This window comes from Pygocentrus nattereri, chromosome 3, assembly GCF_015220715.1.
Source record: "Pygocentrus nattereri isolate fPygNat1 chromosome 3, fPygNat1.pri, whole genome shotgun sequence".
NCBI classification, from domain to species: Eukaryota; Metazoa; Chordata; class Actinopteri; order Characiformes; family Serrasalmidae; genus Pygocentrus; species Pygocentrus nattereri.
In genome coordinates, this window is record NC_051213.1 from 48,507,078 (window position 1) to 48,529,930 (window position 22,853).

General features: G+C 41.0%; 1 protein-coding gene across 3 annotated transcripts in view; it reads right to left on the bottom strand.

Annotated features, from left to right (window-relative positions):
- Positions 1-15,259, bottom strand: part of si:dkeyp-69b9.3 (myocardin) — a 32,633-nt gene extending 17,374 nt beyond the window's left edge. For all 3 annotated transcript variants that reach the window (XM_017714602.2, XM_017714601.2, XM_017714600.2), the window contains exons 1-2: positions 14,971-15,259; positions 11,123-11,269 (exon numbers count right to left, since the gene is read on the bottom strand). In XM_017714602.2, the coding sequence (XP_017570091.1) occupies positions 11,123-11,177 (55 nt within the window). In that variant the 5' untranslated portion in view covers positions 11,178-11,269; positions 14,971-15,259. The remainder of the gene's footprint in view (positions 1-11,122; positions 11,270-14,970) is intronic.
- Between the last annotated feature and the right edge of the window lie 7,594 nt (positions 15,260-22,853).

A 22,853-nucleotide genomic window follows, 5' to 3' on the forward strand; every position in this document is an offset into this window, starting at 1 on the left:
TTTTTAACTACATATAATACTGGACTTCCTCGAGGAGAGACTTGGAGATGGGTAAACACACACACCAACATCCAGAACATCACTATTTATCACTATATATATATATATATATATATATATATATATAATCATTAAAAATTAATATTCTATAAATTTTGTTTATTCAAATATTAACACTTTTCTCAGCAAATAAACAAACTACACAAATAAATAGACTTTGAAAATGTGTCTTGAGTGCCTGAGACTCGCACAGTGCTGTACATTTGCAATAATGTAATAAACTTTACTATTGAAAGAAAAGAAATCAAATATTATTATATCATCAGTTTAGACACTGTATTACAGTATTGAGCATGCCGTTACATTACTGGGTTTTACATACACATTTTGCTCCAGATTCAATTTGACTTCTGATATTTCATGAGATAAACCGTCTCCAGGGCTTTACTTATATAATCACACAGATATCATTTCAAAACAAAAGACAAGGCAAAGCATAACACTGACCTTATGAAACAACTGAGCTATAAAAAAAGGCAGGGAATTACAAGACAATGCCCAACAACACGGACGAGCCACAAACACGCAGTGAAAATATCTACTAGTCATCTAAGCCTGGCAATGAGCACTTACTGTAAGTTCCAGTGGTTTTTGTATGCTTTGTGGTTTCCATGAAGGAATGAGGACGAAAGAGAGAGACGCTTGGGAGAGAGCGAGGGAGTATCAAACGCATTAAGGATTCAATTAGGTGAATTATTAACGCCACTGTTTTCTTTGAAAGCATCATGCTAATTTAGCCCAGTGGCAGCGCAGGCTGAAGCCCAGCTGCAGTGAGCTGTACGTTACTCTGAGAGAAGCCGTGATTGTACTCCTCTCACTCAAATACGGCTTTTAAATGGCTTCTGAAGGGAAGAACTTCAAGCACCTTCAGCAGAAAACGCTGGACAGATGCTCGCAGATAAATCAACTAACAAAAGTAACAGACTGGTGGAGCTCCGGTTCCCCTCGAGATCCTCCACTGTAACAAGAACCCACAAGCTTTATGAACGAGAGCGACAGATACAATCACAGAGCAGCTGAACCACTGATTGTATATATGATGTATATGATAGAAACACACGTTGACTGCAGATATGATATGTATATAAACTCATTGACTATATGTGACATGATAGATAATCTCACTGACTCTATAAACGACATGTATGATATATACGCTGATTGACTGTATATGTGATATATATCTGATATATATATATATACACTCATTGACTCATATATATGCTCATACAGTCAATACACATGATTTACACATTAAGGTCATGTGTGTACACAAAGATAATTACTGGATTATAGAAAAGTAATGAATGCATTCTAGAAGTAATAAATACATTCTGATTATCTTGCCAAGATGTATAGCTAAAAGACAAATGCACTGCTTTTTAAGTGGAACGTTCTTCTTAAGTGTCAAATTTGAGCAACCAAGAAGATTTATCACTATCAACTATACAAAAATAATTAGATTAATCGCAATTAAATGCGCAAAAATAATGCGATTAATCGAGGTTAACTATGCAAAAATAATGCGATTAATCACAATTATTTTCTGACAGCCCAGTTTCAATACACTTTATTTCTAATTTTTCATCTCACACACTTGCACAAAAGCACATTAAACCCTCTTACACAGAGCAAACAACCTTCTATTTGTCCTTCTTTCACACACACAAGCATGAACACATGGACATACACACGCACACACACACACGCACACACACACACACACACACACACACACACACACACTCTCATATCCACAGTTACTTGGATCAGCAGGTGAAGAGAGGGAGGGGGTAACTATTTATCTTTCAGTATTTCTATTTCTGTCATCCCCATCCCCCCTTCAGCTGTCCCTCTCTCTCTCTCTCTCTCTCTCTCTCTCTCTCTTCCTCTCTCTCTCCCCTCCTCTCTCTCTCGCTCGCTCTCTCTCGCTCACTTGCTCTCTCTCCCCTCCTCTCTCTCTTCCTCTCTCTCTCCCCTCCTCTCTCTCTCTCTCTCTCTCTCTCTCTCTCTCTATATCTCTCTGTCATTTCTGCTAAGTAATTTCTTCCTCTTTTCACGTTACTCTAAACATTCTGACCAGATCCATGAGCTTTTCCACTCTTTGTTTTGTGTCTTTCATCCAAAACGGACAGTAAAATATTAGCTCAGTCAGCTAGCATTAGCATGAAAGCGGATTCAATTCACTACAAAGCGGAAATTCCGTCTGTACCTCCGTCTGGTTGTGAGACTGTCAGCTTTGCCTGTTTGCAGCTTTAAAACATTAAAAACAGCAAGAAAAGGCCAGAAAAGCAGCAAGCTAAGCTAACGCCTGTCTCTAGAGCTCAGAGGAAAACGACACAACTTGACCAGCAAGAAAACTTCATAAAAAAAAAAAAACTTTCTCTGACTGTAAATACATACTTTATCTGCAAAAACCCAAACACGTATAAAAAGCTGATTTTTATACATAGAAAAACACTGCCCAGTTCCCAGTGGGCAACATTTGTCTGGCTGGCCACATCCTTGGGTTTGTTCTGGCCCAGTATACAGCTGGGTCCTTGGCCCAGATCTGGCCCACACAGTGTAATGTGAGTAGAACTGACTAGTGTGGCCCGACTACATTGTTGTTCCACAACATTCATACCAGAATTGGCTCACAAGTAGAGACATGAGGCAAACCTGGATGAAGCTGGCCAGCAGATGGCCCTATTCATGCCTAATGCCTGCCCTGTACTCAACCAAGAAGCAGCCCAGAATCGGCCCAAACCTGTCTGCTATCCGGATTAGTAAAAATGAACTGACCCTTCATTATCAAAGCAACAGCCACTGATGGTGGGGTGCCCAGATGGGCCCATGGTGCACTTAAACCAAAAGACATGACTGAATATCAAGAACTCTGTTCTATCACACTGACGTGGCATATAAACTAGTTGAAAACTATGTCAATATTAGAGGTAATGAACTGCATACAAATACACTTTGGTCTCTTATTTTATAGTTAATGTTACTGTTTACATGCACTCAATAATCCGATCATAATAAGAGTTCTGCAGGTATCTGATTAATTCAAACTGTTGTGTAAACAGCATGGGAATTGGAGGATTTCTTAGATCCAGTCCAGAAATCCAATTAAGGAATCCGATAAAGAGGCTGGATTTTAGCTTAGTAATCAGATTTCTCAGCGCATGTAAACTCTTACTCTGCAATACCAGAAATGAGCAAGCAGCATTTAACAGCCCCCGCCAAATGGAAACAAACACTTCTGGAGTGACACTGAAACTAAATGCATGCTTGTTGAAATGAAGGATTTAAATATTCTTTTATATGATGTATGTTCATAATTTAAGGTGAACTGACTCGGTATTTTACTAAAAAGTAAAAGAGTTTTATGTTACGTTTCCATTACTTCTCAACCTGTGAGTTTATTGGCTGGTTGCAAAGCAGAAATCCGATTACTGTCTCACTCATGTAGACCTGGACTTTCCCCATTATCTGATTATGCAAGAGCACCAGTTACTGACCCAATCTGATTTTCTGCAGTTATCAGATTATTAAGTGTAAACACACTGAACCAGTTACTGACACAGTCTGATTTTCTGCAGTTGTCAGATTATTAAGTGTAAACACACTGAACCAGTTACTGATACAGTCTGATTTTCTGCAGTTATCAGATTATTAAGTGTAAACACACTGAACCAGTTACTGGCACAATCTGATTTTCTGCAGTTGTCAGATTATTAAGTGTAAACACACTGAACCAGTTACTGACACAGTCTGATTTTCTGCAGTTGTCAGATTATTAAGTGTAAACACACTGAACCAGTTACTGATACAGTCTGATTTTCTGCAGTTATCAGATTATTAAGTGTAAACACACTGAACCAGTTACTGACACAGTCTGATTTTCTGCAGTTGTCAGATTATTAAGTGTAAACACACTGAACCAGTTACTGACACAGTCTGATTTTCTGCAGTTGTCAGATTATTAAGTGTAAACACACTGAACCAGTTACTGACACAGTCTGATTTTCTGCAGTTGTCAGATTATTAAGTGTAAACACACTGAACCAGTTACTGACACAGTCTGATTTTCTGCAGTTGTCAGATTATTAAGTGTAAACACACTGAACCAGTTACTGACACAGTCTGATTTACTGCAGTTATCAGATTATGACGTGTATACACACTGAACCAGTTACTGACACAGTCTGATTTTCTGCAGTTATCAGATTATTAAGTGTAAACACACTGAACTAGTTACTGACACAATCTGATTTTCTGCAGTTATCAGATTATTAAGTGTAAACACGCTGAACCAGTTACTGACACAATCTGATTTTCTGCAGTTATCAGATTATTAAGTGTAAACACGCTGAACCACTTACTGACACAATCTGATTTTCTGCAGTTATCAGATTATTAAATGTAAACACACTGAACCGGTTACTGACCCAATCTGATTTACTGTAGTTATCAGATTATTCAGTGTAAACACACTGAACCAGTATCTGACACAATCTGATTTTCTGCAGTTATCAGATTATTAAATGTAAACACACTGAACCAGTTACTGACACAATCTGATTTACTGCAGTTATCAGATTATTAAGTGTAAACACACTGAACCAGTTACTGACACAATCTGATTTTCTGCAGTTATCAGATTATTAAGTGTAAACACACTGAACCAGTATCTGACACAATCTGATTTACTGCAGTTATCAGATTATTAAGTGTAAACACACTGAACCGGTTACTGACACAATCTGATTTACTGCAGTTATCAGATTATTAAGTGTAAACACACTGAACCAGTTACTGACACAATCTGATTTTCTGCAGTTATCAGATTATTAAGTGTAAACACACTGAACCAGTATCTGACACAATCTGATTTTCTGCAGTTATCAGATTATTAAGTGTAAACACACTGAACCAGTTACTGACACAGTCTGATTTACTGCAGTTATCAGATTATTGAGTGTAAACACGCTGAACCAGTTACTGACAGCGTCTGATTTTCTGCAGTTATCAGATTATTAAGTGTAAACACACTGAACCGGTTACTGACACAATCTGATTTTCTGTAGTTATCAGATTATTAAGTGTAAACACGCTGAACCAGTTACTGCCACAATCTGATTTTCTGTAGTTATCAGATTATTGAGTGTAAACACGCTGAACCAGTTACTGACACAATCTGATTTTCTGCAGTTATCAGATTATTAAGTGTAAACACGCTGAACCAGTTACTGACACAATCTGATTTTCTGCAGTTATCAGATTATTAAGTGTAAACACACTGAACCAGTTACTGACACAATCTGATTTTCTGTAGTTATCAGATTATTAAGTGTAAACACGCTGAACCAGTTACTGCCACAATCTGATTTTCTGTAGTTATCAGATTATTGAGTGTAAACACGCTGAACCAGTTACTGACAGCGTCTGATTTTCTGCAGTTATCAGATTATTAAGTGTAAACACACTGAACCAGTTACTGACACAATCTGATTTTCTGCAGTTATCAGATTATTAAGTGTAAACACACTGAACCAGTTACTGACACAATCTGATTTTCTGCAGTTATCAGATTATTAAGTGTAAACACACTGAACCAGTTACTGACACAGTCTGATTTTCTGCAGTTATCAGATTATTAAGTGTAAACACACTGAACCAGTTACTGACACAATCTGATTATTAAGTGTAAACACACTGAACCAGTTACTGACACAATCTGATTTTTACTGTGACTGTTCACAGTGGTGGCGATAGGAACCAGTTGTCCGCCTCTAAAAGCTCACTCACAGAAAGTTATTATTAAATAAACGGTAGATGATTTTTTGCCTAAATGTAGTTTTAGAATGCATTCCTGGTGGTGGGATACACGTAAAATAGACCCCCAAATAATGTATTTGTTTAGATTTCTCATCAATAACATTCCATATAAACTCAGAAGACTCGTGTGGGTTCTCTGGTGGTTCTGGATGGTAAATAGATTGTAAATCTATATCTGTGTTGTAGTGATGGTGACGTCTGGTTCCCATCACCACCACTGTAAAGACATCTGAATCATTTCACACCAAACCCTCTGAATCTCTCTGATTACATCTTGGCAGTTTAATCAATCAGAAATGTTGAAAACCTCCTGTGTAAGTTGTTTAGTACAAACTAGTATAAAACAATGGATTTATGTTATTCTAATGGTGTAATGCACTGGCTGAGGAAGCCACTCTGAGTAACACTGACAGATATGTCAATAGAGGCGGCCACATGGTTCATGATTCATTGAACCCAAGGTCATCCTTGGGACAAGGGTCAAACATCAGAGCAGAGCACGAACAGTGACAGAAGAGAAAGGAGGTTCAACGCCTCACCTCCTGCTTACTGAAGTGGTATTATGTGTAATAAATCCAGCCATTAGTCACACTGAAGTATTACAAGCAGTTAAATGACTTCAGCCGTAACCACGACTATGAGCAAACGTGGCGGCAAATAAAAAAGGCCAGTAGATCTGAGTTTCAGTTCATTCCACGGACACTGCTAACGTCCAACCACTGTTAGAGTTATGTATTCATTACAGAGCACATTGTAAAGTATTTTACTACAAGCCTGCACTTTCAGCGCTGACCTTTCATCCAAGACAGTCCAGAGCAGCTCCAAGTTTTAAAAACTGGTCTTCACACAGGCCAAGCCAAGCTGATGAAGCCAAATCTATGCACCAATATCATCATCATCATCATCATCATCGCTTAATCCAGATATGGGTCGCGGTAGCCACTAGGAGAGCAGAGAATCCCAGACGACCCTAGCCCCCACAACTTCCCCCAGCCAGCCACTCAGAGGCCAACTTGGTGACAGAATCCCTCCAGCGGGTCCTAGGATGACCCCAGGGTCTCGTCCCAGAAGGCCGGTCCTCAACCACCTCAACTGGCTCCTCTCAATGTGAAGGAGCAGCGGTCCTACTCTGAGCTGCTCACCCTGCCCACCACCCTGCAAAGAAAGCTCATTTCCACCGTTTGTATCCACTTGATCTCATTCTATCGGTCACTACCCAAAGCTCATGACCACAGGTGAGGGTGGGGATGTGGGCCAGCTGGTAAACAGAGAGCTGCGCCTTATAGCTCACCACTACAGCCCGGTACAGTGAGCACATTACTGCTGCCGCCTGTCCCAGCCTGCGGCCGATCTCACCATCTTGCTTCCCAACACTCATGACCCCGAGATACTTAAACTCCCCCACCTGGGGCAAGTCCTGGGGCAAGTCCTCTCCCCACACACAAATCACAAAAAAAGAAAACGTTAAATAGCCCCTCATTAGTGACGTTAGTAACAAGGAAACATTATATTGTCCAAAAGTTTGTGGACACCTACTCATCCACCTGTTCTGGAATGAAGGGCATTAATAAAGAGTTTGTCCCCCTTTGCAGCCTCTACTCTTCTGGGAGGCACTAGATGCTGGAACATTGCTGTGAGGATTTGATTGGATGGAGTTTTGATATCCATTGTGTCCATGTAGGATTCTAATAGTCACTATTTATTGACAATGCAGATGTTCTATGCTCTCCAAACAGATGTTAAACTGCGGGTTCTCTATTTCAGGCCTACTGAGTCTTGAAAACCACTGCAGTACAGTTGAAAGTCGCTTTCATACATGCTGTATTAGCACCACGTTGACCCACCGCCAGCCGTGTCCTCCTCTCCTCTCTTCCGCAGCTCCCTTTGGCATGCATAATCATCCAATTTGACCGAACATGTGGAGGTCAGTGCGAGTGTTTCTGTGAGGCGACACATGCAGGGACGTTGTGTTTAATAAGTAAATGATGGACGGAGCTGCCAAGGCGCACAGTCGGAGGTTTGTTTGAGGACTGTGCCAGTTTGGTGTTCATGAGCAAAAGGAAGAGGAGAGCGAGAGAGGGCAGTGGATTTGAAGGGGTTCCAAGCACGACGGGAACACCACAAAACCCCTCTGCCCCACGTCCACTCGTCCTTCACAGACGAGACTCTGCCTCCACAGTGGGGCGAACGAAAGAGCGTGCAAGAGCTTAAAATACCGTCCGCATATTCACATTATGATTCACAGACTCACGGTAAGACAAAACCGGCCGCAGATTAATGCATAAATGATTCTGATCGGCTCGTCCTGAACAACCTCACAGCTTTCTGTGTCCAGAATGATGGACAGAGCTGGGGAAGACTCTAAAATGACCAGTAGAAGCTGTAGAACATCAGCATTCAGAATGGTGTTCCAATAATATGAATGTCCAGAATGAACCTGTCATAAATTCATCTTTAGTATTAAGATCTGAATGGAGCTCTGATAAAATTAACACCCAGAATGAAAATTCTAATACAGTTAATATTCAGAGTGGCGTTCTAGACCATTAATATCCAGAATGATGTTCTAACAAATGAATATCCAAAATGATGTTCTAATACATGAATATCTAGAATTAAGTTTTAATTAAAGGATATTTAGAACAATAGTCTAAAAAATGAATATCCGCAATTAAGTTCCAATAAATTAATATTCAGAGTGACATTCTAATAAAAGTAATATCCAGAATAAGTTTTAATAAAATGGATATCTAGAATGATGTCCTAATAAATGAATATTCAGATGTAAGTTTAAATACATGACTATTTAAAATGCCATTCTAATAAAATTAATATCCAGAAGACCATTCTAATAAAATTGATTTAAAAAAAGAGTAAAAACTCTCATTAACACACAGAAGGAAATGACCAAAATATCAATTTGCAGCTTATAGTTATTAGAGTTCCAGAGTTAATAAAATCATCCAAAATGAAATGTAAACAAAGTGAGCTGTTGTTTCAAAAGTATTGATTATATCTTAAAGAAGACAGCTTGATCAGAAATGACTATAATAGATATGCACAATATATTATTTATCATCTAATAACTTCCCAAGAATAGTGGAAACAACAAAATCTGCGTGATATAAATTATTCCTGACTATGAAATAAGAAAAATGATGTTTTTCCCAAATGAGCAGGATGTTGGGTCATCTTTCATAAATCACAGTGTAAGTGTTCTACTCAGCTCTACAGAAACATTAGGCCTTCTCATCACAGCGCTGTAGCTCAGACATCAGCAGCTGCTGCCCCTCAGAGCTACAGTCCTGCACTGAACCGGAGTCGGTTCTCCGAGGAGTCCAATCAGGAGCGTCAGAGTGTCAGAGCAGCAGAAAAAGAGGAAAAAAATAGAGCGTACAGTGCTCTGACTGACCGTCCCACACCAGAACAGCACATCCTCACAATAGATGCTACATAATATCATGTCAGCCTGACTCTTATGACTCAAGATAGAAATGACTCACGGCTGTAAAAAGCCAATCAGCTGAAGGCACTTCATGCCAGTTTAGTGTGGCAGTGTGTCTCTGCGTTTAGTCTGAAACAGCCGAGTTCAAGGCATTAATCCAGCCTGAGTTATGGATTTTGGGTGGACTGCTCCTTTAACCATAAATAAATCTTGCCTCTAGACTGGAGTGACCTACTGCCAGTGTTTATTATGACTTGTAACCGAAAAACGATAGCGGCCAACTATTAAGTAAATCACGTCTGAATGAGCTGCTGATGGACGATAAACTTTTTATAGACATTTTTCATTTTTAATTGTACTCAGGCAGCCTTGTTTAATGAGCTTCCTATTCAGCGCAGGATCTCTATCTCTTCATCCCCTCACATGCACCATTATAGATAAATATACGCTCATAATGACTCGGCCCGCAGCAGAGAGAGCCCCAGCTTGTTCCCTGGACTGCAGGTGTCGGAGATGTTTTTGCTTTTCGGTGGGAATTCTCACATTTCAAACTGACATTGGTTTTGGAATTGCACTTGTGATCCTGCATGTTGAGCATAAAAGTCACCAGAGCTTCGATTCCAAACAAGAACAAACCAATACATGGAAATATACGTCATCTACGGTTTGTAATATATTGACAACTAATATATTTTACTTAATTTGTCTATTTATATGCACTGATATATTTCACTACACCTGGAAATCTTCCTTGAAGGGGGATTCCACCAATCTGTCCATCAAGCGTTGATTAGACAAAGTTGTCCACCACTAAAACCTCCATCACACGAAGCTATTAGATGAAATGAGGCCATCGATTTACTTTTATGTGCAAATTTTGAATGGTCAAATGACTTGCTCGTTCATTTTAAACGTGAAAATAAGTCCTCTGTAGGGAACACACTAAAATATGACATATTAATAATTTCACATATTGAAGGGAAAAAAAAAACATGATAATACATGGCATAAATTCTGCTTCTTTTTTAATGCATTTATTTATTTATTTTTGCCCAGTGCATTAAATTAAGCAAATAAACGGTAATCATACTTATTTTGACATTTGACCATGGGCACCCAAACTTTTGCATACATTACCAATATTAAAGACACTTGGTTCTGGATGGTAAATAAAGTGTCTATATCTGTGTTGTAGTCATGGCAACGCCTGGTTCCCATCACCACCACTGTAAAGCCATCTGAACCATTTCACATCAAACCCCTCCAAATGACCGTTGCGGCCTAAATTATGCAGAAATTTTGAAAATGGGTGGAAGTCCCCTGTCGAAAAAGACCTAAGATCAAATCAAACCTAAAAGAAAACGAACACAGGGCGTTATTTTAGAGCAGCCCATGACAATGTGCAAGCAACACTAAGAAGCTCCTCAATCCCAGTTCACCCTCAAACACTCCACAGACACGCTGTCACATTCACTACCGCTCATAAGTGTGGAATCAATGTCACATCGCGATATAAGTTATAATAATAAACAATAAGCTCAGAGAACACGCAGACTGTGGAATGGACATTAATGGGTTAATAGTAATATCCAGAAAGTCATCAAGGAAAAAAAAAAACATATATATATATATTACAGATCATAGCTTGGTGTTTAGATTACATTTAAATCTACACTGTATAAATTATTACATTAAAATGTCAAAAAATATTAATGTGAATGGTACTGGGTTTTGGGGTATTGTGTGTTTGCTATGATCACACAGCTGGGCGAGAACAGTGACCTTTGCTCCTACCTGAGCGGAATTTGCTGCGGATGAGCAGCGACCTCTCGGAGGCCAGCAAGGTCATGATGGATGAGCGGAGGACGATGGGGACGAGGGAGGTGCTGCTGCGGAGCAGGTATGGGGGACGGTGGGTCTTTCTGGTGTTTCTTTCTGGCCCTGGACGAGAGCAAAAGAAGCGATCAAAGGGTCAAAGCAAGGCAGGAGGAGACCTGCTTCTTAAAATGGCAGCAATTTCTCAAAATTCCTGCCTAATTCAGTGTGTGAGGTGTAAACAGAGAGATTCAGAGAGGGTTTGGTGTGAAATGGTTCAGATGTCTTTATACAGTGGTGGTGATGGGAACCAGGCGTCGCCATGACTACAACACAGACATAGACATTTTATTTACCATCCAGAACCACCAGAGAACCTTTTAGGCCAAAATCATATCTCAAAACTCATATCGTAAAACAGGCAGCGCATTCATAACCATGTCATGTAATAACTTTCTGAGCTTTTCGAGGTGGATGTCTGGTTCCTATCATCACCACTGTGAACAGTTTCACACCAAACCGCTCTGAATGACTCTGTTTACATCTTACTGAATTATGCAGAAATTCGGAAAAATCAGTGTAATTCCCCTTTTAGCCCGGCTAAATGGTCCAATTCATGTATTTTACCTCTTTCTCCAAATTTAGCTGATCAGGCAAGACATATTTGGTGGCCTTTAGTTGTGCACTACAAAGCTAATGCAGCTAACAAGCATTGGAAGCTAATAGCCACCAAGCTAGCGCAGTTATCTGTTAACTGCTACCTAAAAAATGGACAACAGCCTAGAAAATGTGCAGCTATAATCAATATGACTCCTGAACTGTATCTGTATTTGTCTGTTTTTATAGATAACAGCACCAGAAAACACTTAAGCAAGTCTACTAGAGTTCACTTAGCAGCTCCTCACAGTTTGAGGTGGCTAGCTAGCTACATTAGCCTCGTAGCCCCTGTACAACACTAAAGAAGCAAACTTCAGACTCCACACATGCCTCAGCTGAGTACGTACATTAGAAGTAAAGGGGGGAAATCTGATTTTTGGCCAAACTTTACTCTCCACAGCTGAGAAAGAGGGGTAGAGCAGAGAGAAGGCCAGCTGAAGCGCAGTGCTAACCGCTGTGGCTAACGCAGACTCAGAGTGACATATTAAAAAAGAGGCGCTTCATTAAACAGGACAGATTCCCTCCTCTACAGCACCCTAATGGAGGGATTTCAGGCTGAGCGGCTGTGGATAAAACAGGCAGATATGGTAGATGAGAGAAAGCGGCACGCAGGCCCGTTGGAGCTACCGGCGGCGCCGCGAAGACAGACAGAATGATTAACTTTATTTACAAACCGCAGCCAAGCGCCGGCTTTCAATTACTGCACTGTACATCTGCCTGCAATATTGATTAAAACAGCACCGCCCAGGAGACACCTACTCCGAAATTACATTAAATGAAGATCACAAAAAACTTCCTCCTCTGAGTGCGTCAGGCTTTTTTTCCCCTCTCATGTACAGCAAATGCTGCCCCGCAAAAGTTTGGAATCATTAGCCATGTTTACATGCAGCCTGATAATCCGTTAATAATCCGACTAATAGCTCAATCGGAACAGAATAGAATGATATCCGTGTAAACGCCTGTATCCGATTACATTCCCTATCGGAAAGTTTCAGTCCGTTCTGCCTGGGTGTCGTGTCACAGTGAGAGTTTATACCGTTCGACACGGCAGAGCAGAAACTGGTCTGCAGAGGAGACGAAGTTCATGCTCTGATCTTTAAAAGACGGCGGTGGGACGGACGTCCAGCTTATGCGTCTCAGAGCACGACGTCTTCCTCTCGGCCTTCTTTAATAAGGACGTGTGAAGGACGTTTTTCCTGAGTCTGACGTCATTTTAAAGCAGTTAAAAACACAATCACTGCTCACTGCTGCTCATCTCACTCTGACTGGACCTCACGTGATGTTTGCTGTCATGGTAACGTCTACTCTACGCAGTTCTCCACGCATGCACGTCATTCTGGATCAGATCACTTGTAGTGAGCACGTAAATGAAGATTTTCATCAGGTTGTTGAATAGAGTGAGAATAAACACCTCAGTCTGACTCTATAATCTGATTGTATTCAATCGGTTTGGCAAAAATCTTTGCATGGAAGCCCAGCCAGTGAATTCAGTGATAAAAAAAAAACAATTTCCTCATCTTAAATGATGCTAATGTGCTTGTCTCGTTCATCTTTCGCATAACTGGTTGGAAGAGACGTTCAGAACGGTGAATGAAGATTCTGAAATGACTGAGAAAGTTAAGGTCAAATCCATATCTAGAATGACGATCTAATAAAGTGAATATGTGGAATACCTGGGTCGTTCTACAGAAACATCCACTTCTCTATCTGGCCATAAGAGTCACTAGTGTTACTGATCGTCATTGGCGTGGCACGTAATAAAGGAAACACCAGAGACGTTTTTAATGAAAAATGCATTTTACAAAACGGCTGCTACAAAACGTCAAACCACACGCTGTCAATCATGGAACATCCACTAAAATATGCAATTTAATCCAGTTGTATTCTATTTTTTCACAATGACCTCAGTGAGTCACACCAGTGACTTCAGCTCAAAGATTCATATGAGATTAAGTGATACTTTTTTTAATCCCACAAATGGGGAAATTCCACCTCCACATTTAACCCACCCCCCCCCACACACACACACACACACACACACACCCAGAGCGGTGGGCAGCCCTATCCACGGCACCCACGGAGCAGTTGGGGGTTAGGTGTCTTGCTCAAGAACACCTCAGTCATGGACTGTCGGTGCTGGGAATCGAACCGGCGACCGTCCAGTCACAGGGCCAGTTCCCTAACCTCCAGCCCACGACTGTTATTTTATAATATTGATTTGGCTTTTGTTTTCTTTGTCAATTAATGTATATATTCCATAGTCATGTATAGATTATTGTAGCTAAAATAGCAGAAAAAAGGTGTTTTTTACTTCAAAATATGGCCTCATGCTTCACACATGACTGTGAGGACGAGCTCTTCTGTGGTGCTTGGATTCTATATGATTGATTTAAAAAGCAATAATTACTAAATTGAGGTTCAAGAAGGTGCAACTGTTAAAATAACTTAGTATTTTGTTTTAAAATATAAATGAATCGTAACCTGAATATCTTAAGTCTAATATATCTTTAAATGCTAGGGACACAAAAGCGCATGTTTCTGTAGAATGACCCACCTACTGATCAAATCTCGAGGCAAATAACTTCATTACTGCACTGATATATCATTGTAAACAGATAATTATGGCATATTAGTCCATGCTGAATATCTTTAATTCCTTAAAATACCAAAAATTGGTTCTGTTATTGTTTCTATGTCAAGCTTGTAGCAATAAAAGAACCCTTTTTGACGATATATATATATATATATATATATATATATATATATATATATATATACACACACACACACATACATACATATATATAACCATATACGACACATTGTCCATCAGTCTGAAGAACCATTTCATCCTACATGCAAAAAAACCATTGAAGCCTGAAAAAAAAGCCTCAAAACTCTCATAAAACAGCGTCTCAGTCATCAGGCAGTGAATTCATTACCAGCTCATGTAGGAACTTTCTGTGACGGAGCTTTTAGAGGGGGACGTCTGGTTCCTATCACCACCACTGTGAACAGTTCTGACTTGGTAAGTTTGTCTAGAACAGAGCGTTTCACACCGAACCGCTCTGAACGACTCTGTTTACATCTCAACCACTTAATTTTGGAGAAATTTTGAAAAATCAATGCAGTTCTTCTTTTAAAAAGGAGAGATTGAAGCGAATACTCACAGAAACAGGCTGGGTGCCCTCAGGCCAGCTGAGCTGAGTGGTGTTCAGGCTGTGCCAGTGAGAGAGAGAGAGAGAGAGAAACCGAAGGACGAGAAGGAGGACAGGAATTCAGCTGCATTTAGGGAGATCCCGTGCCAGGCCTGCTTTGCTTTTTCCCCCCCTGTCCTTCAGTGCGTTCACGGATTTCCTAAAGGTGAGTCTTTGGAGACAAGGAGTTGAGAGTTCCTTCTTCTTTTCCTTCTCTCCGAACTCACCCTGTCCTCTCCCTTTCTCTCTCTCTCTCTCTACCCCCACTCTCAGGAAGGCTGTGCCAACTGTGTTGGGTTGTCAGACGACCCACCCTGCCCCCCCCACCCCCAGGAAACCTTAGGACACACACACACACACACACACACACACACGCACACACACACACACACACACACACACACTGTCTTCTCTGCTGACTGATTGATGCTGAGAGTGGTGACTAGCAGGCTTCCATCACTCGGTCTGACTTGTTGAGATCAGTTTCAGAAAGAAAGCTATCTTCTAGGCTAAGGACTAAGGAGAAGGTTTAAGCTGATTTAAGTGGCTAAAAACAGTTTCACCCCTTTATCTCCAGCGTACTCGATCAGCCGAGACGTGTCTGAAGTTAGCTTCTTTAGTTTTGGAGCTATGAGGCTAATGGTAGCTAACAAGTAATGGAAGCATGTTAGCAATTAGCATAGCCTGCCTAGATCACCATGGAGTTACCTCAAACTGTGTCGAGGTGTTTGTTTGCTCCCCTGCTAGAAAAGTCAGCACAGACCAGCAAAATTAACTTGTTATGTTTTGGAAGCTGGTCATCCAGCATGACCAGCTAAACCAGCAGCAGCCCAGCATAAACCAGCTTAGAATGGTTTTGGACTGGTGTTATGAGGCAAACACACAATGGAAGTGTCTTAGCAACTCAAGTAAACTCAAATGCCAAGACGTCTGAAGTTCACTTAGTTCTGCATGCTAGACAAACTCCGGTAGGCCAGCATGGCTGGGCACCAGCAAGAAAAACATATCGCTGCTGTCGGGAGAAAACTTGTATCTCCATTTTTCCTGTTTTTTTGCCGCAGCGATATACAGCAATATATTTTGCTTATCCAAAATCATAAACTATAGGGTGCTTCCTGGGAGGTGTCTGTCTCAAACCCTAACCTCTGAATTTACACTTGGGAAAATCATTTTTAAAGCTTTTTAAAGCTTCAACGTTGTTTTTAAAAGAGCTTTTCGATTTCTTTTAAAGTGAAGTTGAAAGAATCATTTTAGCTTAGCTTTTTAGCTTAAATTTCAAAGCTTAATTTTTAAAGAAATTGCCATCCCACACTTTAATGTCACTCCTGAAACATATAGTTTCAGAGTTTTAGTCCGTAGGCGGAGCCTTATTTTAGGCTTATTTTAGAGCAGGAAGTGAGGCTGCATCCCTGTACCTCATGGCCACATGGTGAGCAGTTAGATCCCATTGTTTTGAAGTAAATGTGTCCCAAAGTCTGAAAATCAGTGTGAAATATTAAGAATTATCACATATTTTCTTAAATGCATTTTTTGAGTTTTAATGAATGAAGTGTTCATACACTGGCTAGTGTTTTGAGCTCTTGAGAAGTTTGCATCTGGGCAGTCCTTGCTAAAAAAAAAGCCAATTGGATTCACTTGAATTAAAAGCTGACAGATTTGCTTTCTAATAGGAGTTGGATTATTGGTCACCGTTCCTGCAGGACGTCTTTAAATCCGTCAGGAAAACCGTCAAATGCACCTGGAATCAGAACAACTGTTAAACCATGAAACGGCTTTACACTCTGAGATCAATCCAGATACTTTTAAATAAATTTTTTGGTGTTTTAAAGAAAATATGATGATTTTATGTGTGTACAGTTGTTTAAAGCTGCATTCATGCACTGGCTAGTGTTTTGAATTCTGCTCAAAATGAGCTAAAGTTGTCACTATGGAGTTTATGTGGTGTTATGATTGCTTTGGTAGTGACACAAATGCAACGTTCAATCAGTTATTTTCATAAACGTAAGGCGAAAGGATTTTAGATTCAAAATTAAGTCAGAAACGTGTTTTCAACTCGGAAAATTATCCATTCTATGAAAATGAACAATGCGTAGCTTAAAACTGTAGCAGCCTTCTTGATGACTAAACTTTGAAGGTTGCCTGAGGATTGAAGGTTGGTATGGTGTGGTGGGAACACCTGTGCCTTCTACGCTATAGACTGAGGTTCAATCCCTGTCTGGGTAAACACCCTACACCAGGGGTCTATAATTAAAATTCAATAAGGTCCAGTTAGAGAAAATATCCTCAAGTGAAGGTCCAGAACATCATAACGTCTAACCTGCATGACGACTCAGTGCCTTATACTGTTTACTGAAGTAGCCGAGTAGGAATATCAGCATCTTATACAGTCGACAGCTGAATATCAGATCAAATAAAGTCCAGTTCGGTCAGATTTCACCAACATTTACTGAACATCAGATCAAATAAAGTCCAGTTCAGTCAGATTTCACCAACATTTACTGAACATCAGATCAAATAAAGTCCAGTTCGGTCAGATTTCACCAACATTTACTGAACATCAGATCAAATAAAGTCCAGTTCGGTCAGATTTCAACAACATTTACTGATCATCAGATCAAATAAAGTCCAGTTCGGTCAGATTTCAACAACATTTACTGAACATCAGATCAAATAATGTCCAGTTCGGTCAGATTTCAACAACATTTACTGAACATCAGATCAAATAAAGTCCAGTTCGGTCAGATTTCAACAACATTTACTGAACATCACATCAAATAAAGTCCAGTTTGGTCAGATGTCAACCACATTTACTGAACATCAGATCAAATAAAGTCCAGTTCGGTCAGATTTCAACAACATTTACTGAACATCACATCAAATAAAGTCCAGTTCGGTCAGATTTCAACAACATTTACTGAACATCAGATCAAATAAAGTCCAGTTTGATCAGATTTCACCAACATTTACTGAACATCAGATCAAATAAAGTCCAGTTCGGTCAGATTTCAACAACATTTACTGAACATCAGATCAAATAAAGTCCAGTTCGGTCAGATTTCACCAACATTTACTGAACATCGGATCAAATAAAGTCCAGTTCGGTCAGATTTCAACAACATTTACTGAACATCAGATCAAATAAAGTCCAGTTCGGTCAGATTTCACCAACATTTACTGTCACTTTTCTCTTTTTAGATCACGTCATATAGAATAACTTCCCTCTGACTCACTTTCTTCTCTGACTGCTGTTTCTCTCCTCGTCCCTCCCCTGTGTGGCGTCACTCACTCAAATCTCGGTGCTCATCATAATGCACAGATCTGATTTGCTGAGTAGCGTCAAGTGTGATATTTACATTAAATGTGGTGAGTCTCCAGCAATTAAAACAGGACCACCTTTGTAAATTAAATAATACTCCATAGTTTATCGGTTATAGGTCCACACAGGACAGCGTCTGGGTCTTTTAGTGACTTCTGCCCCATACTATACCAATAAGACCACCTTCGCCTACCTGTGTAAAACGATCAAACCGTAAGTCTCCCTGGATAAGAGCGTCCACCAAATGCTGTACATGTAAACTCTACATTGGAAGGGTATTAGCAATCAGCATCATGCAAATCTGCATGCCTACATCACCGCAGACTGCGTGGAGTTGTTAAGCGAACTCAAATAGACTTGCTTATGTGCTTCCTGACACATACCGTTATCTTCAGGGTGGCTGCTGCTACCGTTTTTAGCTAGGGTGCCTTTCGCTAACATCATGTATGCCGTAGCACCAGCTTGCCTCATGCCTATGGAGTTACAGTACACTCAATACGCAACATCCATGCCTCCAGGACGGATGGAGCACACGGTCTCGTGGCACGGAGGCCCGTGTGGCCTGTGTTTGGTTTCAAAGATCGTGCCGTTGATCAGTTTCAAGCACGTTAAGCTGCGCTGGGCATTCATTAAACAGCCTCCGTACACCGTGCTGGCCTTATCGAACAGATTTCGTTCACATCTACAGCAGCGAGGAACACTGAGGATCAATGTAGTGTGTGTGTGTGTGTGTGTGTGTGTGTGTGTGTGTGTGTGAGAAGGGGGTTGGGTGGATGCTGGTCATTATAGCACCACCTGTTCAGATACTTTGACAGACAAGTCAGTGTGTGCTGCTGTATCAGCAGGTCAGCGTGAGGGGGAGAGAGAGAGACAGAGAGAGAGAGCTGAGAGGGGGTGGGAGGCTACAGGAAGTTCAAACCTAATTATTTTATGCAGATTGTGTATATATAGTGCTCTCGACTGAGAGGAGCAGATGTTGAAGCTACAGCAGAGCGTCTGCGAGAGCGAAATTCATAACTGCAGTGAAGGAGGAGATCGTGATGGATCTCAACTGCGTTCATTTTGGAACTAAAAGCTGGTTTTAAGTGGCAAAACTTTGAGTGTCGAGTTGCATCGACTTAACATTCGAGTAGTCATGCAGTACATTTGAGCGTTCTGCTAGTTCGCAACATTATTGATCCTATACCGTGACATTCTGGCTATAATAAACCACCTGCGAGCGTATATCCTGGGCTAATCCTTCGGTGCCACTCTTGGTACCCTGCTAAGAAGATCGTGATAACAGCAGACTAACAACAGAACCGACACTAGCTCAAGCAGCTGCACCAACAGCTGTCATTTTGACAGGCTGGCTAGCTAGCTACATTATTTGGGCTGAAATGACGAGTTAACATGGTTACATGGGACATTATTCATGTATTAGCGTTTTCCTTGCTGACAAAGAAAACAACTGGACCCATCTGAATTAAAACCCTGACAGATTTGCTTTCTAATAGGAATTAGAATACTGGTCACCTTTCCTGCAGGGCAACTTTAAATCCATGGGGAAAACCATCAAATGCACCTGGAATCGGAGCAAGCGTTAAACCATTAAACTGCTTTCCACTGTGGTATCAGTCCAGATACTTTTATTGGTCTCTATGACTTTTGTACTTATTTTTTTTTGCTTGTGAGTATTTCGCCGTGTAAAGCCGGCGTTGGAAATGTTCATAATATTTTCAAACCTTTAAAAATAATTTGGAATCAAACCGAAATAATGCGTTCAACTGAGCTGACTTCACTCACTGAATCACTTCCTGAAAAACACAGGGTGAGTCAAAAGTCAAAGGACACCGTTTTATTTTATTTTATTTTATTTTTTATGCTGTCGCGAGCCTCCACGATGCAATGCTGAAGGTGGTCTTTGTTGATATTCTCAGCATACACAATTCGTTTGAGCTGTATGACCCCAGAGATAAAATTCGCTAAAATGATAAAGGAAATAAAATAAAACGGTGTCCTGTGACTTTTGACTCACCCTGTATATTACAGTCCACTCATTATGTGGTCAGAGGCTCACAGCCTGAGAGGCCACACTTGTGGTTCTGTGCATTTCTGAATGTATCAGAACAATTTCTTGCAAACGTCACTACGATGTTAATATTCTTTGCGGATTTTTATTAAACATATTAGAGCGTCGGAAATGTGGGACATTGTGATATTTACTGTATGTTTCGCCCAGTGCTGCTTTGAAGTGCTATTCAGGAAATTAATAGTGCGTTTAGTGTGTGTTTTGTGGAGGCTGTTTGAGTCTTGCATTAACATTTGTGTCCAGATTGTATCCGGACATACTTCGGCCAGATTTCATTTACATTTTGCACTCACTGTGACCAGATTAGACCGGATTGTACTTTTCCCAGATAAAACCACAAATCATAAGCCATTTCCAGTTTTCTTACAGTTCCCCAGTGATGATATGAATGGACATGAACGGACAATGACTATGAAGTTTGGCTTGGATGCTTTCATCAGCCCCAGGTGCAAGAAAGGCACGTTTAGGGACCATCTTAAAATTAAAATTAAGAGACCCTTATTAGTCCCACAACAGGGAAATTCCACCTCTGCATTTAATCCATCCATGAAGTGAAACACCACATACACACTAGTGAATACACACACTAGGGGGCAGTGAGCACACTTGCCCAGAGCGGTGGGCAGCCCTATCCACGGCGCCCGGGGAGCAATTGGGGGTTAGGTGTCTTGCTCAAGGACACCTTAGTCATGCACTGTCGGCTCTGGGGATCGAACCGGCGACCTTCCGGTCATGTGTCTGCCGAATGCTGACCAGCAGGTGAGAGGATAAACAGCGATGTGATTGGACCTTCCGGTCACAAGGCTGGTTCCCTAACCTCCAGCCCATGACTACCCCAATCACATCGCTGTTTATCCTCTCACCTGCTGACCAGCATTCGGCAGTAGCGAACTGTGACTACAAGGCCACGACGGTGATGCTCATTTCCGTTTGCTTTACTGTTGGATTCCTAATAATATGTTGGCTGTAAGCTAAAACCGGTGCACATGAACTTTAGGCACTTTTAGATTAAACGCAAGAGCAAAAGACATCTGTACTGTCATAATTTGGTGACTATTAGAGCGAGGCAATCAGGTCAGATCATAAATGGCAATGAATTTCAAAACTTGAGAAAAAACAAGTAAAGAAAAACACAACAATGCCAATTTCTGCTAGCACCCCTATGGTGTTTCGTATAAGATGTTAGCACTAAGCTAATGCTAGTACATATGGTCTCTTTTTGGCTGTTCTAGATTAAACACAGACTTGTGAAGCTTGTAAAAGACATTCACACAGATTTGAGTCTGTATGTATTAGTTTCACAGTGACTCTTTCTGTAAAGAGTCCTGCCGTCGCTGTTTTCCATTCCTAACAACTAACCGGAACCTGAGACTGTGGCCTGTAGTTGCAGTTAATCTAATGCATAAAGCCTTCAGTTCAGCTCCTGAAGTCCTAACCAATGGGAGAGCAGCTTGGCTGTATCTACCTAGATACCACAGGGAAAACAATCCAGATTGGGTCGTTTTCCTTTGAGTGTTTATTAAATGAAACTACTGCCAAGTATGGCCTGTGATGGGCTGTTGACCTGTCCATGGTGTATCCTGCCTTCTGCCCAGTGACCGCTCCACTTGCGGTCCAAGGGTAAACGGCTTAGAAAATGTGTGTGTGTGTGTGTGTGTGTGTGTGTGGTTTGCGTACTGTCGAGTGTTTATAGATCATTAGGCCTTCTCTGAACACATTCCATTCACACTTGTGTTAAATGTGGTCAAGATCCGTCTCCTCCGAACGTGGTTCCAGTGCTCTGGGCGTAATCCGATTTCAATGCGCCGTGGATGTGTTTACACTTGGTTTTGCAATGCGGTTCAGTGAAATCAAGTGTGAGCCAGCACCAAAAGTGCATGTGAATGCAAGGTGTAAACAGCCTCTTAGACACTGTGAAAACTGTGAGTGTGACCTTTGGGACAGGCCGTAGCGCCCCTACCACACCCCTACCAGAGGAGATCCTTTCAGAGAGATCAGACAAAGCGAAACTTTCTGGGCAGGGTGATCACAGCCAGAGTGACAGCTGCGCCCGTCTCTCTGCTCTGTACCCTGTACATTGTTTCCTGCACTGAGTCACGCAAATACGCAACCGTGACTCTGCCGAGGCCTATTGAAGGGAAAATGATGTAATCTCTCACTCCCTCGTCAAGCGCCTCCATGCATGCCTCCCTTTTGGGAATCCCTTTCTGATTAACACCTGTTACACTCCTTCTTTTTCAGCCCTCCCTCTCTTCCTCCTCCTCCTCTTGGCTCTCTCACTTCACTCAGGCTGTGTCATTTGTCACTCGGTGGCAGAGCTCGAAAAGCTCCTGCGTGCTCAAATGCTTCGGCTTGATGGCTTCTTTATTACTCAGTACTTTAATCTAAATCTTAACCACTGATTAAACCCACTCAGATGTGAACAAGGTCAGAATATCTGTACGTACAGGAGGTTGCAGAAATGCACGT